General features: G+C 38.5%; 1 protein-coding gene across 1 annotated transcript in view; it reads left to right on the top strand.

Moving 5' to 3' along the window:
* nphp4 (nephronophthisis 4) overlaps positions 1-17,235 on the top strand; it is a 370,059-nt gene that overhangs the window by 77,587 nt on the left and 275,237 nt on the right. The window contains exon 5 of the mRNA XM_074682340.1: positions 11,941-12,090. Within this exon, the coding sequence (XP_074538441.1) occupies positions 11,941-12,090 (150 nt within the window). The remainder of the gene's footprint in view (positions 1-11,940; positions 12,091-17,235) is intronic.

The following is a 17,235-nucleotide window of genomic DNA, read 5'->3' as shown; positions in this document are numbered from 1 at the left end:
CTCAGTTTAGGCCATTCTGAAGATCTCCTTAAAACGCTCCGTTTGGAGAATGACCTCCAGTAACCTCGCAACATCACAGCCCTTTGTGCTCTGATTGGTCAGTTCTATCAGAGAGGCGGAGGGGGTAGAGCCAGGGGTCGGTTTTTGCAGCATGGCAGTATTTACAAAATGGCCACATTGAATGTAGCAGACCGAGCGAGTTTGCTGTTTGCCAAAACTTCACCGTAAGGCATTGATAGCACTAATAAAATGGCAGAGTGGAGGATACGTCCTTTTGTATTGGACCTCGAGTCAGACCCGGACAGTTCTGCAGCTCAGGAGGAAGAAAATCCACCTGGACACAGATCATCTCAGGACGCTTCAGTGTGGTGAGTCAAAGCGGTACTGTAACATGTATAGTTTATACGTGGAAATATAGGCAGACTTCACCAATAAACTATTTCTATAACAGGGCTCCATCCTGCTCCTTCACTTTTCTCTGTCTGTTTTATCCATCATGCTGAAAGTGTAGTCTAAAAATCACCTCAACCGTCAGTTCCTCACTATGTTATTACCGCGTTATACTCGGCTCTTGGTGGGTGTATCCCTCGGTGGTGGTTGTGTGACTAACTGACATCACAGAGGAGGAGCTGCTTTATCAGATTACTCCAATAAAAAAAAAGGATCCTCGTGTCGTCACGAAGGTCGAAATCTTGCGGCCAAATGTCAATGACCTATTTTCAGAGGCATCAAATCTCGTTCTAGGATATCAGAAAAAATACAATATCTCATATTTTGAAAATTCAGGGGGTGAAAGCCCTTTTTTTCAAATTTATTATATTATATGTAAGTATTAAATCAGGGATCAGCATGATATGTCCCCTTTAAGTTGTGTGTACCTCTTTAGCAAAGTTTATCTCTGCAAACCCGAGAGTGGGATTGGGACCCAGTTAGGGATGGATACCTTTCACATTTGAAACAATATTGAATGGTTTGCCTGGTGAAGGTCCAGCACCAAAGCGCTGCAATAAATATTTATTCTCTCTGCAAGTTGGACAGTGTACGGGTGTTTACCTTGGAATTGTTTGTGGGATACCTGACCCTGCAACACACCTGTCCTGAAAAATAGATGTGCAAAGAAGCTTTTTCCATTGTGTTCCTTTCACATTTGAAATGATAAAGTACAGATGCCCGGTACCAGGCAACAGGTATCAGTACTCAACGGTACAAATTTTCTGTACTTTTTTGTGTGTTTAAGTGGCAATAAATACTAATTGGTTCAATAATAAAATCTCAAAGTTTTTCAATTTAACATATTTATTTATATTGAATAGAAAAGAACATTATATTATTTTATTGATCCCCCCCTGGGTTTTTTTTGTCACAGCAGCTGCAGTAAATACAATAGCAATAAGAAATAGAATAATAAAGAATATGAAATTACAAATAAGTAGCAAGCATAGAAAAGTGGAAAATATAGTTGTCTCATATCGAATAGCATCTGCTTCTGAGATGGGTCTTCAAATTATTATTTATGAAATGCTGAAGTTTGTCTCTAGGATGTAAGGAAATGCCAAAATATACTGAGATATCTTGGTCCCCAAAGGCCGCCCTGAACAGACAACAGAAAACAAGCTGTGAGCAGTTTTGTTATAATTAATCAATCAGTTCAAAACTTCACTGCCTGACAGATGACACAGGAGTCTAGATGAGACCTTTAAGCATTTTATACTTAGCTCCAAACATAGAAACAAATTAATTCTGCAAGTCATCACTTTAAAACTCTTAACTCTAAGCTAAGTTGGCAGTAAAACCTCCTCTCAAAAATCACCCCAGTGGCATTCATCTTTATCATTTTCTTCTTTCCCACTGAGCCGTCTCCCAAAACCACAGCCTCTGTTTGACTGATGCTGAGCCATCTTTGGGTTTCTCTCCCCACTTCCTTGGTATCACATCTCTTGCCAAGTTGTTGCTCAACTGACTCTGAGGTACCAGACTACCGCTGTAAGGACGTTTTGGTCTAGTTTTCTAATCTATGCACAGCATCTGACTGAAGCCCAAGCTCGATGCATAATGAATAACAAGAAATAAATGATGAAAAAGTTGGAGACACCTGGGCACCATCTGTGTCAAGAAGGTTCTATGTTTGGTTTCTCCCTCCCTTTCTATCCCTCTCTATCAATGCTTGTTCTCTTTTATGTTTTATGGTAAGAGACCTGTTTCCATGAGAGATGCTGTCGACGCTGAAAATGTTTGGAAAACAGAGTTAAAGTTGGGCTGCAGCTTCAGAGATTTCAAGTCATTTTCCCTTTTTGGATTTGGGACATAAGCTGTTTTGTAGTGAGTTGTGTGTTTGACAGAGTTAGAGGGTTTTGCTGGCATGACTCATGGACAGGGAGGGAAGGATATACGGCGATATACTCCATCATCTGCTTTCCTTCTCAATCCCCTATCATTGACTTTAAAGATAAAGACGCTGGCTCTGCCCTGAAAACAGATGAAAGCTGTCTTCAGCAGAAATGTCTGTCCAACCTTTCTCTGAACTCACAAGCTTTCCATAAATATTTTCAGTTTTATTTAAAAAAAAAAGAAGAAGCATAAACGCCCCGCTCTCTCAAGTTACTTCAGCAGGAATATTCTGAGATAAATTCAGCATGATTGATTTTCCTGCTAAAGGTGACAGCACTTTGACTTATTTCTCTAAATTAGATAATCTGGCATGGTTAATGAACCCTTTCCTCGTCTCTTCTAAATTGCTGTTTTTCCCTCCTCCTCAGCCTTGAGCCTCTCTGTTGGTGCAATTATAAAACCAAAGCTGGCCTTAGGTCCTGTTACCCATTACTTGTCTTCTATCAGTCCACTTCTTGACCACTTTGATCCCTAAATCTTGGCCTTTTATCCTGCCCTCATTTTAACTGCAAACCCAAAGGTGAGCCTGCCTTTGATGTTCTGGAACAAACCTTGAAGAATCATTTTCCCCTATCTATCCCATTTCGCTGAAAGTTTAGACTGTTTTTGAGCAGTTTCTGAAAATCCATCTGTATAAACAAAGATATTTGAAGTTTTTCCGGGTCTTTTTTTTCAGCCCTAAAAGTATATCAGTCTCACAGATCGAAAAAGCTGCAGTTTTTAAGATTTGTAGAAGTTTTGGGTATCATTCACTGTGTATGAGGAATTTAGATTTAGGCCCATATGGGGCCAGTATTGTAGCAAAACTATTTACAAATGTGTATTTCGATCTGTGTGTGTTACCAGATCCACAAATTAGTAAAGGAAATCTGTCTGTGTGTAACTACATCTCATGCATCATTCATGCTACACTCCTGCCGCGGAAGAGGAAAACATTCGTGCAGTGATTAGTATCTGTGTTTGGAGACTTGTCTGTGAGCCTCTGTGGCGATACAGCTTTAGACCACCAGGGGGTCCAAGCACCAACGATACTGGTCACCTCTACTGTTTTTAGCCTGGCTATGTCGTCGTAATACACCGGCCAGAGCTATAGAGATAGTAACTAGTAGAAATGGAAATAGAAATAGAAAATACTTTATTTATCCCCGAGGGGAAATTCAGGAGTCACTGCAGCATTTAAGAAAACAAAAGTAAGAAAGGGTATAGAAAGTGCAAAAATGTCCATAAGAAATTAGATGACGACATCCTGTCCACCACTCGTCCACCACTCTCCAGCCCAGCCAGTCTCCACCTCCACAGGGTCCAGGACTGAGCCTCCCCAGCAGTCTGTTCAGTCTCTGTCTCCTGGATCCTGTCTGCTCACAGCAGGCGAAGCTCCTCCGATGTGTCGCGGCATCCGATGTCAGCTCCGTCAGCCACGTCCGTGAACAGCACGATGCCGCTGGGTTAGCACAGCTAGCTTATCCATCCCCCGGAGCGAGATCCCACGTTCCCAACAACGATGGATGGAAGGACAGGTCCACGTCGTCACCTCCCAGCTCACATCCGAGAACCAGCACGTCGTCCTCACCTCCTCCTCCTCAGCTCAAGGGAAATCATCAAGCCCTACACTAGTTAGCATTGACATGCTACAGGCTGCTAACAGCTAATTTCGCATGTAAACAATGCAGCCATGGTTACATGTGGGATCTCCAGACAAACACAGGAGAAAAGTAGTAAAAATATCACTGAAGCCACAAAAAGTTTGGTGTCCGTGACCAACAATGAACCATACAAAGTAATGATCCACTCCAAATACAAAGATTACGAAAAAGAGACGAAGAAATTACAAGAAACGGACAAAGACGAGAGAGCTGCTGCAACAGGCAGCTACTTGGGTAGCAACTTACTATCTCTATAGCTCGGTTTGATGAAAGCGTACAACAGCGTCTTATGGGAGTGTCGTAACTCCTACTATCTCTATAGCTCTGTTTGGAACTATTTGAGGCTCCACAACCCGAAAGTAGACTGGATGAAAGCGTACAACAGCATCTTATGGGAGTGTCGAAACTCTTACTATCTCTATAGCTCTGGTGCTGAGCCAGGCTAAAAACAGTAGAGGTGACCAGTATCGTTGGTGCTTGCACCCCCTGGTGGTCTAAAGCTGTATCGCCACGGAGGCTCACAGACAAATCTCCAAACGCAGATACAAATCGTTGCACGAATGTTTTCCTCTTCCGCGGCAGGAGTGTATCAAAAGTCAGATGTGAGAAAAGATCCAATGTAGTGGCCAGATATTCACAGAACACACACCTTCACAGTAATGAATGTATTTACTGACCTGTTTACGCTTACAGATCAGTTTACGCAGCTGCAGATTTATTTTACATATATGTGGATCTGACTATACACACAGTTTATTTTACACACAAACAGATTTATTTTTTTTTAATAGACACCATTTATTTTACACACAGAGAGATTTTGTCTTCACATTTGAGGATGTAGTTACACACGGACAGATTTCCTTTACAAATTTGTGGATCTGGGAACAAGCACAGATCAAAATACACATTTGTAAATAATTGTAGTTACAAATTTGTGGATCTGGTAACATGCGCAGATCAAAATACACATTTGTAAATAGTTTTGCTACAATACTGGCCCCAAAGGCCCAGTTTACACAACAACGTTTCATCTGAAAACACTAAAACACAGTGAAAAAAAAATCTGTGTTTACATGGAAACGCAAAGGGACTGAAAAGACTGTAGTGAGCACGCCAGGACCTATAGTTGCCGTCATAACTGTCTTTTACCGAAGCTGCTTTCGGGAGATCTCCACCAAAGTAGAGTTGGGCCAATCATCTGGTGTACTGGGGAATACTAAGTGCAAAAGTGGAGCAACAGATGCACATTTTGTTGAAAGACAGTCAGCAGATTTAGCAGATTCAGCAGCACAGGCACAACATGGAAGTGCGCGACGATCATAACAACAATACTGTTGTCCTCTTGTATGTGCTTGAGCGAAGCGGAGTGTGACGTCAGCATTTCCACTGAAAATGCCAGCTTACTGTTTACATGGCAACGGTTTCAAAGGTTTGTGTCGGCTGAAAGGCTGTTTCCTTGTAAACAGGAGGCTGAAATGCAACAAAACTTTTGTGCTTCACCCTTAAACCGCTGTTGTGTAAACTGCCATAAGAACCAAACTAAAGGATGAAAATCTTTCCGCTCTCATTTGATTAAAACATGTCCTCATTTTCTAGAAGTGAAAAAGTTGAACATTTCAAGTAAAATTTGTCTAAATTGCAGGAAAAACATAAGCATAGAATATAATACTTTACTACTTCCCAAAGGGAGGCTCAGAGTCACTGAATTACAACTAATCACAGCAGTACAAGAAGGTATACAGTACAAAAAAAAAAAAAATTAAGAACATATTGATAGAATTATACAATAAGTGTATAATTTGGAGATTTTCCCCTGTCTGTTTAGTCTAGGTCAAACTTGTTACCAGTTAGGGTTGGACTCTGTCAGGGCTGCCCTTTGTCACTCATTCAGGTCATTAGTTTCATGGACAGAATTTCTAGCCCCAGTCAAATGGCTGAGGGAGTTGTGTTTGAGGATCTCAGATCCTACAGTGGGGCATAAAAGTGTTTAGTCAGCCTCTGATTTTGCTAGTTCTCCTACTTAGAAAGATGGGAGAGGTCTGTGATTTTCATCAGAGGTACGCTTCAACTATTAGAGACAGATTGAAGAAAAACATCCAGGAATTAAGCATTTAAAGGAATGATTTTTGTCAGCCTTTACGCCCCACTTCAGGTGAGGTTTCCAACACTCATGTCATTATTAAATCCAGCCATACGCCGGAGTTTGACCTTGATTTATTGTTCCGATTGTACTGAACTGAGCTCGCAGTCTACAGTGCAGCTAATGACAGAGTTTGAAGAGTATATCACAAGGGTCTGCAACCTGCAGCTCTGGAGCCTCATGCGGCTCTTTAACTCCTTCAGTGGCTCCGTGTAGTTTTAAAAAATATTACTGAAATGAGGGGTTTTTAGTTTTCTAACAGAGTGTACTGAAGATTAAAGACATTGACACCAAATAAAATCATGCTTTGACATTTTGTTGAACTAAAAATTCATCCCATCTGTCAATAAAGCCTGCCACCGCTCTACTTCACCTCCTACAACATCAACAGCCCACCAACTTTCCATGCACCTGTGGCTAACCTCAAGCTTTACAGCCCTGGGAAGATAAATAAATCTACTAAAAGACAAATCTGGAAGAACATACAGATTTTAATTCTGTAAGGATGGTTTAACTGCCAAAGAGCCAGCTTAATTTACATGCTTGATATGTGGCAAGAAATTAGAAGACAATAAAAAAAAAGATGAGTTGAGCAGTAATATGTAATCAAATTCAGGAGCTCTTTCAAAAATAATAATTTTTTGAAAACTAATTACAATTCAATTGCCTTTTTATTAATTTTTGAAAATTCTTCACATTTTAATTTTTTGAGGATTTTTCTAAATTTTTTAAAGTTCATTCTTTTTAAATTGTTGGAGTGTTTTTAAAGTTCAAATAATTTTTTTGACATGAAAAATTGAAATGTTGCAAATTTTTAAAATTTGAAAATTATTTGAATTCTTTTGCAAATTTTTGAAATTTTAATTTCTTTTTGAAATGTTTGCATTTCCTTGTTTCAAATTTCCCAAATTTTTGCAAATGTATCAAAAATATAAAAAATGTTGACATCTCATGTGCAACTTTATAAATTCAAAAAAAAAACCCAACTTCTTGTTTAGATAATTGCCAGATTTCAATTGTGTATAGAATTGCATACACTCTAGTCTTTATTGTGAAGATAAAGTAGACCATGTGGCTCCTGAATGACTTTAATCCAGGTGAGCTGAGGCGGCTCCTTAGTAGTAAAGGCTGCAGACCCCTGGTCTTGGGTTTCACACTCAACTTTTTGACTGCTAAATAATCCAAGTTCACCATATTTTTCCATTCTGTGTGAACTCACTTATACACTCAAAATAGTGAGTGTAAGTGCAGAAGTTTGGGTTTTGACACAGCGCCAGTCTCTCTTTGAACTCAGTGTGTAAAGCCTGTATGATCTACAGAGGTATAAACACATGTAAAAAAGAACCAATAAAAAGTTGTGACGTACCTTTATATTTGTTAAACTTTATTAGTTTTGCTTCACTTGTTTGTTTGCTCAATGCATGCATTGATCTTTAAAAAAAGTAGAATGATGTAATACATAACTGTGTTCATTTCTGCTGTTAGTTAGGCTCATTCATTTTTTTGCATTTTTTTTCATTCATTTTTTACATGGAGAGAAAGCTGATTTTACACTAAGAGAAGTGTCATGTAGCAGGTATAACTATGATGTGATTGATTGTCATAGATTACCATTAAAAAACATTCTGAAAATGTGAATTAGAGTGATCATTTCTGTCCGTGTCAGTCACTGCTGGAAACCGGGTATTGATTCTCTGTGATTTTGGAGAATTTTAAAATTCACTTTAATCCAGTGCTCTTTCAGAGGATCCAGCAGAGTCTTGTGAAGTTAAAGTGTGTCTCATCTTTTCTCATTTCATATTTTCCCTAAAATGTTTTTGGCTTTAGGTATGGTGGCGGCGCAGGACAAGCCTCTCAAAGTCAGCCCTCCTGGCTCTCCCTTGGACTTCAAACAGTCCTGACACCACTTTGATGTCGCTCAGGGTGATTGTCCTGCCGGAAAATAATCGTTTCTCACACAACTTGAAGCAAGCCTCTGTCGCTGCTCTCTTTACTTAATGTGATCCTTTGGATGTCACATGTCAAAGATTTCCACATCTGAAAATTATCTCTAACATGTCGTGCCAGGCATGAAGCAGCTTGCTGTTTTTACATCATGGTACTGGCTCCACTTGACTCTGGAACGATGCTCCTCCTCTTGTTCTCTGAGGCGAGGTTCTTAGCCGAGTGTCTGAGGACACCAAAGATGGCTGTTTGTGCCCTCTTTACTGAACAAAGCCGAAGTTTACTTCATGAAATGTTTGAGTTTATGAGACACAAACATGAGCTCAAGGCTAACTTTATCAGCAGTCATGGCTCAGCTTTGAATAAAAACTATTTTGCAGTCATTTTTAACTTCACTTTATTTACTTTTTACTCTGATTTTTAATCTTATCAAATATGAAATATGACCACCTGCACCTGCTCTGTCTTTTTGCAGCATGACCGTTATCAGTCTAGGGCATTTAAATTCAATGGAGATTTTTCTTTGCAATATTACACATATAGTAATTCATGTTTTTATTTATATTAAAAAATATATTTTGATGGTCGTAATTAACCATATTTTTAAAATGATGTTCAAACTTTCATTATTTTGTGTTTCAGAACATTTCAGGACTTCTTGGATCACAATTGATGTTTCAACCCTTAAAAACCTCAAATGAACTACCACAAACTGAACTCACATTAATGAGTGATGGGACTCAATTTAAATAAATTAACCTAATTAATTAGAGGTTTTGTAATTTATCACAATTCACTGAGCTTTTTTTATCTTTACTTTTGTTTTGTTTTTATACCTTTTTAAACCTAAGTGGACTATTTTTATTCAGGCCATTTTTTCTCCCTCAAAAGATAAACAAAATTCACCTGTAATACACTACAATCTTAATCTTTGGAAAATCACTGTGTTGGATATTGATGCAAACCACGGTCTGTAAAGAGATGTTCACCACAAAGTCGCCACAAAATCTGCTTTCCCTGGTGACTGGCTGTAGTATGGGTCAAATTCATTCCAGATGAGCTGTGGTCAAATGTTTCTCTCATCTGTATGCTGTGGTGATATGGAGATGTTATTGGGCTGCATTGTGCTCAAGTCCTCTTTAGAATCTAAAATCGGAAAACAGATAACGACTTGTTATTTCATTTCTCGTTTTCAAATAAAAAATCGGAAAACAAATAATGGCCTATTTTTCGCTGTTTTGATTTTGTATTGAAATTAAAAATGGAGTATGAGAGAATGGAATTGTTATGGGATTTTTGTTCTATTCCTTTTTCGTTTTGTATCATTTTCAATGTGTTATGACCCGGAAGTAGTTGACTTTGTTCTCCAACAATACGCCGATGTTATTAAGCAGTTGTTTGAAGCTAGGAAGACCCACACAGACATTTCGGAGACGTTGCAGGACATGGGGGTTCGGAGATGCTCCGCAATGAGTGCCAGACGTTTCTGCATCCAACACAACCTCAGGCAGAAACGTCATGTTACTGATGCCTTTTAAGTGTGACAAGCTTGCGTAGAAGCCCATAACGTAATATTGACCTATAACGTAATAACGACCCATAACGTAATAAATTTGGCCTATTTAAAATGTAATAGGCACATAATGTAATAACTGACCAATAACGTAATAAAAGTCCTGAACCTATAACGTAATAACTTTTGACCAATAATGCAATAACTTATTACGTTATTGGCCGTTTTTTACATTATGGGCCTGATGCAAAAAAAACCTTTGAAAATGTAATAACTGAGCCGATAACGTAATAACCAGCCAAGAGTGTAATACATTTGCCCTTTTTGACAATGTTAGAGGCAAAACACAAAATAACCGACCATAATAGTGTATAGCATATCAGTTAGTGCCTCAAAAAAGTACTCATTTTTGTCATGAAAGATGCAATCTTATTAAAACTCTGTTACAGTTGTTCCTCAAATCTACTTTATTTGTTATGGCTTGTGTTCTTCAAGATAAAATTAAACAATAAATAACAAAATTGAGTTCTGGTCTCAAAAATTTTAGATCCTGAACTGAAGAATAGAACAGTAGAACTGAACATATTTAACCTGAGCACAAAATAATGAGGATTACTGTTCCCTTTCTTACATTTAAACATAGAAAAAAAATATTTAAAAAAATATTTTCTACATTGAAAAAACACACCAACTTGTCTTTGGCGAACAGCTCTTAAAGACCAGTTATTACATTTTCAACGTTTTTTTTTTGCATCAGGCCCATAACGTAAAAAACGGCCAATAATGTAATAAGTTATTGCTTTATTGGTCAAAAGTTATTACGTTATAGGTTCAGGACTTTTATTACATTATTTGTCAGTTATTACGTTATGGGCCTATAACATTTTAAAAAGGCAGAACTTATTACGTTATGGGTCATTATTACGTTATGGGATTCTACACTTCCCCTCTTTAAAAAGCACATACACGTCTGCTTTCCTTGACAAACACATTAACCAATAATAACTGTAGCCATCGTGCTGCTCGATTCACCCATCAATGGAATCACCTGGTAGAGACGGACTGACCTTCCTGAGAAAAAAAAGTTAACAACACATCACGACACATCAAAAATGCTACAATCCAAAAACGAATAGAACAAAATTCCCCCCCAAAAAATGTGAACATTATGGACCAAATATCCAAACTTAAAGGCAGACAACCCACAAAACCGCGTTCAATCTTTGTTCCTTTAGACTCCTTTGGATCACCTCCTTAACTGTTTTTCAGCAAGAAATTGTGACAGAAGAATGAACCCATCCAAAAGTCTTCCTGTTTCATGCTTTTTTAAATTTTCATTGGAAGAAATAAGGGTCCATGCATTTGACATTTAATCTAGATATCAATATGCTACAAGACTTATGTAGAGTTTAGTGAAGGAGTGTTGTATTACACCATAGTTGATTGGATGTTTTTTGTCAAAAATCAGAGGAATTCATGAATCATTTCATAGTTTCAATCAGAAAACTTCATCTTTTGATGCTATTTTCTCACACCATGTCATTATCTAGAGAAAAGTAACAATGGAAAATGGTTTCTGTCATCAACATGAACTGAAACCTACGCCTGCACACAAGTGTTCTTAGCGTCACCGCCGTTTGCTGTCCATAACTACCCACTCCAGATTGCTCACTGTCAACCTGTTGACACAGCCTTTGGGATTGAATGGAGCTCCTCGTATTGATTGTCACTGATGATTTTGAAGGTCCAATCATTAACCCTGTCATTGTGAAGGATTGTAATGCTGTTCAGGCTTGAAGAAAGCCAGCATACACAGCACATCAAACTCCACTCTGCTCACCTTCTACATGCTCTGCGCTTTGTGTTGATGGCATGAAATGTGAGTCATCACTTGTCATTGGATGACCTGCTTGAAGGATGACAATATCTACCTCATTGCTCATACGGTGCGCCTCTCGTCTGTGCTGCAGTGCTCTGGAGGAGCGTGTTTTCCAACTTGAATGGTTGTCATTTCAGTTCAGCCCTTGAAAGCGATGCTCGCAGTGTAATGGAACATTGCACCTAGGTCACAAACACCCAAATGGAATATAGAAAAATGGAAGTGTCTACTCAATGGGTGTCAGGTTCCCAGGTGACTTATGGCTTCTTGGGAGATATTTGACTCTGATGCCCCTGGAAGATAGATGATTTCATTTATTTATCTTTCGGGCTGATGCTGGGGTTTAGCTCCTGTAACTTACCACTCTTCACATTTGCAGTTTACATTTGAAGTAGTTGGAAAAAAAAAGTCTTTTTCTCTGTCTTTGCAGATAGCAGTCTACTGAAGACCATTGAAGGAGCACATATAGACTGTGCGATAAAAACCCACCCTGCGCTGGTTCCCATGATGCACCTCCTTCCAGAGAATGTCCTGGTTTCTGGAGACGACACCATACCGGGGCTTGCAGCTTCTCCAACAGGTAAACATCACACAAGAAAGTTGTTGGGTCAATGAGTTTTCAAAGTTCTTCCATCCAAATAAAGAAAAAGGGTATAAAAGCGGCATCGCATTTCCATGCTTTGCGAACAAAATCCCAGGATGCTTTAAAAGGGCCGTGAGGACTTTTCTATGAGACCTTGAAAAACTTTTCCTTGAGATATATGCCTGATCATAATCCACTCTTTAAAATGAGATTATCAGTACCAGTATAGGTTATTCCATCTCTGTGACATCACCACACCGGCTCATGAAGTTTAGAGGCGAGAAGAGAGATCTGTGTTTTTCTGTGCTGAAAACGATTTCTGTGATTAATTTTATAGTGATAGTGAACACTGGAGCCTAACTGTCAGACAGAAAAATGATATAAAAGCTGAAGAAAGCTAAACAGGAAAGTCATAGAGCACGAGCTTAAAGCTAAAACATGGGCTAAACTGTTTGTGATAATGTTGATTCCAACCCACAGTCAGCAGGTATTCTGCAGTGGTCTGTTCAAACTTGAGAGTCTATCAACAAAATGAAGAGTGAGGTTACGTTAGCTCTGATTGGTAGACAACTAGCAGGATATAACCAGGGTTCACATAACGGACATGTCTCAGCATAGCTGGCCCAAGGCACAAGTGAACTTAGCACCCACTCAGGGTTCAACAGCCACTGGGGGGAACCAATAGCAATTAACAAATTAAGAAAAAAAATAAAATAAAATTATATATATATATATATATATATATATATATATATATATATATATATATAATTTATGAGTGATGATTTCTGTGTGATCAACAATATATTATTGTAAAAAAACACAATTTTGTGCGAACAGAGTGCTGCTGCTGATGTTGGTCTCATGATTCTAGTGATTCTTCAACTACCGTTGTCAACAGCAGCAGGATCCGGTGGAGCTTGTCAATCAAACTCATGCTCCTAAACTACTGTGGGTGAGAGCAGTGTGCTCTTTGCATGAGAGATCAGCATGGATATGAGGAGAAGATGTGAGATGACAGAGACATAGCAAGAAAAGTTGAGGCAGCTCACGCTCCAACTGAGGATGTGTCGCGGTAGTTCAGAAAGAAAGAGTGGGGAAATCGTGAGAGAAGACAACTGAGATCATGGAAAGGATCAAGGAATGGCGTGCCCAAGATGAATGTGATATAAGTATTTTTTAATCTATTTTTTGGACCAACAATTGGAAGAGAGACATAAAAGAAGAGAGTCCACTCTTTTTGGGTTGTTTTGGTGTCTACATAGTCATAGAAACTATATTATTTGGGTCTTGAAAGATTGTTCAAGATGCTTTGAAAATGGCTGGCAGCCAATGAGTTGATAGCAAATAAGCTAGCTAGTACAAAATGAGTGATGGTCTTTTAACTGGCCTATCAAAAGCTTAATTTTACCACCAACCTCTTATAGGGATGGGAACCTTTCACGTAAAAAAACGATATGGTACCGATGCCTGGTACCTGGCAATCGGTACCGGTACTCAACGGTACCAATTTTCGATTCTTTTTTGGGCTCATTTGGTTAAAAAATATCAATTTGTTTGATGGTATTTTTTTTTTTGTTTTTCAATTTGACATATTTATTCTTTAATATATAACCCTGTAATGCTATGTTCATGTCCAGCATGGAAAATCACGTACTCTTCCCTTCCCTATAGTCACAAAGATGCATTTAGGTACCTAAACATGGTACCTTTTGATTTTTTGTGAATCGGTACCCGGTACTTTTGACAAATTTCAGTCTGTACCTATAAAAGTACCAACTTTGGTACCCATCCCTAACCTCTTAGTATTTGTGTAATACTAACTTTAATATTTCTTTTTTCTTTTAGCTTCAAAACATTTTTTTTTTGCTGACATTTGATCGCAAACATTAATTGAAACATCACCTTGTGTGTGAGCAGAAATAGAAGGCCCCAAATCAAATTTTGCTAAGGACCCCATGGAGGCTTGGGCCAGCTCTGCATCTCGGAGCACTGGGCTGCCAGTAGTACGACATATGGCTGACTGCTAAGCTGGGGTACCAACTGATATTTGCTTGTTGTCATGTTTCAAACAACAGCGCTACATAACTGTTGATAAGTACCTTACTCTGTGGTGTTGTATCTGGTAAAAATTTGCCTTGAACAAATAGAAACAAAGTTAAAAAGATCTGATCTCCATTCAGTTCCAAAACAAACACACGCCTTGTTTAGAGTCACGTTGAAGCGTGAAACTTCGGGCCAAAAGGTGTTGCTGCGATCCACTTCGAACAGATCTTCCCCACAGTCCCTTTGAATAAGTGCTCTCTATTTCTGTTCTTATTCATGTTTTTGTTGGATGTGAGGCTTTTCCTCTTTCGCACAATATTTTCTCTTTTCAGACATAACTGAAAAACCTGTTTGTAAAAAACAGTCATACACCGTTGTGCTGTTCCTATTTCTGCAACTGAAGAATTGAATAATATTTTGAAAAGCCGTAGCACCGGCTTGATTCCTGCACTACAGCTACTTTTGATGCCTCAGCTGTCAAACAGAGTTGAAGTAGTGGGAGACGACAAAGAAACCTACTGAACTCAAGTTAGATGAGTCAAAATGCGACATGGCTCACCCCGACACCTTCAGCAGCACATATCAGGTTACATAACACACATAACATACTTCACCCAAAACTGACTTTTCTTTTTCCAACTGTCAAAATAACACACACAACAGTCATCATGGAAGCTGATAGTGGCATTTTCTGGGAACTTAGTCCATCAGAAGTTAAAATGTCTGCAGTACTTAGAAAGTAAGTTTCTAAGGGGGAATGTAATGAAGTCTGACAGAGCAGAGCTATAATCATTGGGAGTCAGTGGGAGGTATGGTAGCCGGCTAATCCTCTTCATGTTCTGGGGCTGTGAGCAGCAGAGACCTAAGCTGCCTTTTAAGACCACAGCCACCAGTTTGATATTCACGCCACATTCAGAACAGTCCAACTCTGCGCTCCAGAGACAAGGAAAGCAATGAAACGCTTGATGGCTGCATTACTCTTGAAGAGATTACAATCACAAAGGCTATTTTCTCTTTGTTGTGTCTGAAAGGGGGTGATTGTGGACTTCACAGCCTATCCTGCATCATCCATTGGCTGCCATTCACTTTTCCACCCATTCTGATCCCGTTTACACTGAGTGTCCAAGCTGAAACAATTTTTTTGTTATGTTGTTAGACATATGCACTGGAACTCTCTGCTGTTTTAATATTCCAGTGGTTGGCATTTGGCAGCTCAGCACTGATCATTCAAACTTTAATTCAAACAGAGCTGCAGTTTCTCTGAAAACCTCTCATCCAGTTTATTCACACTCAAAGAAACAGTGTTGATCTTGTTAACATTTGGTGCCTAGAGGAGGTTTGTTCACCTGGCCAATGACCGTATCTATGAGGGAATCCAACATCTGACGACCGGACTCTCATTGGAATAAACTATTTGTTGAAGAATATTCATTATTAGAGTTCCACTCAGGCCACACATTCATGTCCTCTTTACCGACATTTGCCTGTCTTGCTCCAGCAAAGCTTCCTTTGAAACCTGAAGTTCTAACAAGTAAAATGAACGGAAACGGTAAAATGAAGTCACACAGGTATAAAGAGCTTGAGCTGCACAGGTATGGTACTGCTGTTTTTTTTTTTTTTTTTTTTTTTGGGGGGGGGTGTTACCTCCTTCTTTACCGTGTTGCATTTTCTTCTTTGTTGGATCCATTAATGAGGCGCTCCGTTTCTCAACCCTATACAGTCACACTATTATGTAGCTGACGTGACTATTGGTATCTGGTTTATACCCCAACTACCAAGAAGGGCACAGTTGGCTGTGGAAACACAAACAGGATCAGGCTTTACTGTTCCAACCTGTACCAAACTGAACTGATCCAAACTGGACTGCTTAGTGCAGGGGTCTGCAGCCTTTACTTTCATAAGTGCCGTTTTGCCTCAGCCCACAGGAGCCACAAAATCTACTTTATCTTCAAAACAAAGACGGAAAAGTGAAAAATTGTAAACAAAGTAAAACTCGTGAAAAATGATCAAAACTAGAAGTTTTTTGTGTTTATGAAATTGTACATGTGATGTCTTGTTTTTTTACATTTAATAAATTTGCAGATTTAAAAAAAAAAATCAAAATAAATGTCTAATATCATGCATTTCTTAGATTTGCAAAATGTATGAAATTTCGTCAAATTTTGAAAATTAAAAAAATACATTTAAAACGTGAAAAAAATCCCCAAATTATGAAATTTAAAAATTTGCCAAATTGTATGAATTTGCAAAAAAAGAAAAAAATGGCAAAAAAATGGAATCCAAAAAATTAGCAACAATTTAAGAAATTCAAAACATTTTTCTTTTTATAAATTTAAATTTTTTGATGTAAAAAATGTAAAAAAAAAATAAATAAATAAATAAAAATGTAAAAAAAAATAAAAATGTCCAAAAAAAAAAAAAAAAAGCTTTATTGACAGATGTGATGCATATTTAGTTTAACAAAATGTTAAGTCATGATTTTATTTGGTGTCAATGTCTTCAATCATCAATGCCCTTTGTAAGAAAAAAAAAATTCTTTATTTGAATAATATTTTTTAAAGCTACAAGGAGCCACTGCAAAGGAGTCAAAGAGCCACAGGTTGCAGACCCCTGGTTTAGTGGAAAGGGGGCTTATGTGATAGTCCTCAAGCTGATGGATGGGTTTTATATCCGTGCGCCACTTTTTACTCTCTCTACAGGTTTCCTGATCCATATACTGTCTTGTTCTCTCACAATAAAGACAAAGTCAAAAGCATGGAACATACCTTAGAAGTGTGTTACAAGAGCGGTTGCTGTTGGGTCTTGAATTCCATGGTAAGACCAGTAGGTGACTCTGGGTTGAAAGTCCCTCAATAGAAAAATAATGTAGCTGCAAAAATTCATTAGTTGAATCATTCAGATTTTTTCCCCAGCAAGCAGAACTATATCCTACAAACTGGGACCTGTCCTGAAAATACTGATTTTTTCAGCTCAATACTTTGCATTTTATTTCAAACATCTCCCTCCCATTGTTGTTTTGGCAGGAGAGATGTACGTTACGACCTCATCTCAGGCTTAAAGCAGAACCCTATTGTCTGGTACTGTCATCCTGAAGCC

The sequence above is a fragment of the Halichoeres trimaculatus genome, unplaced genomic scaffold (genome assembly GCF_033239565.1).
Source record: "Halichoeres trimaculatus isolate MK-OKI-2021-1 unplaced genomic scaffold, fHalTri1.1 fHalTri1_scaffold_11, whole genome shotgun sequence".
Taxonomy (NCBI): domain Eukaryota; kingdom Metazoa; phylum Chordata; class Actinopteri; order Labriformes; family Labridae; genus Halichoeres; species Halichoeres trimaculatus.
The sequence above is the reverse complement of the archived record's forward strand: the minus strand, read 5'-3'. Positions and strand labels throughout refer to the sequence as shown.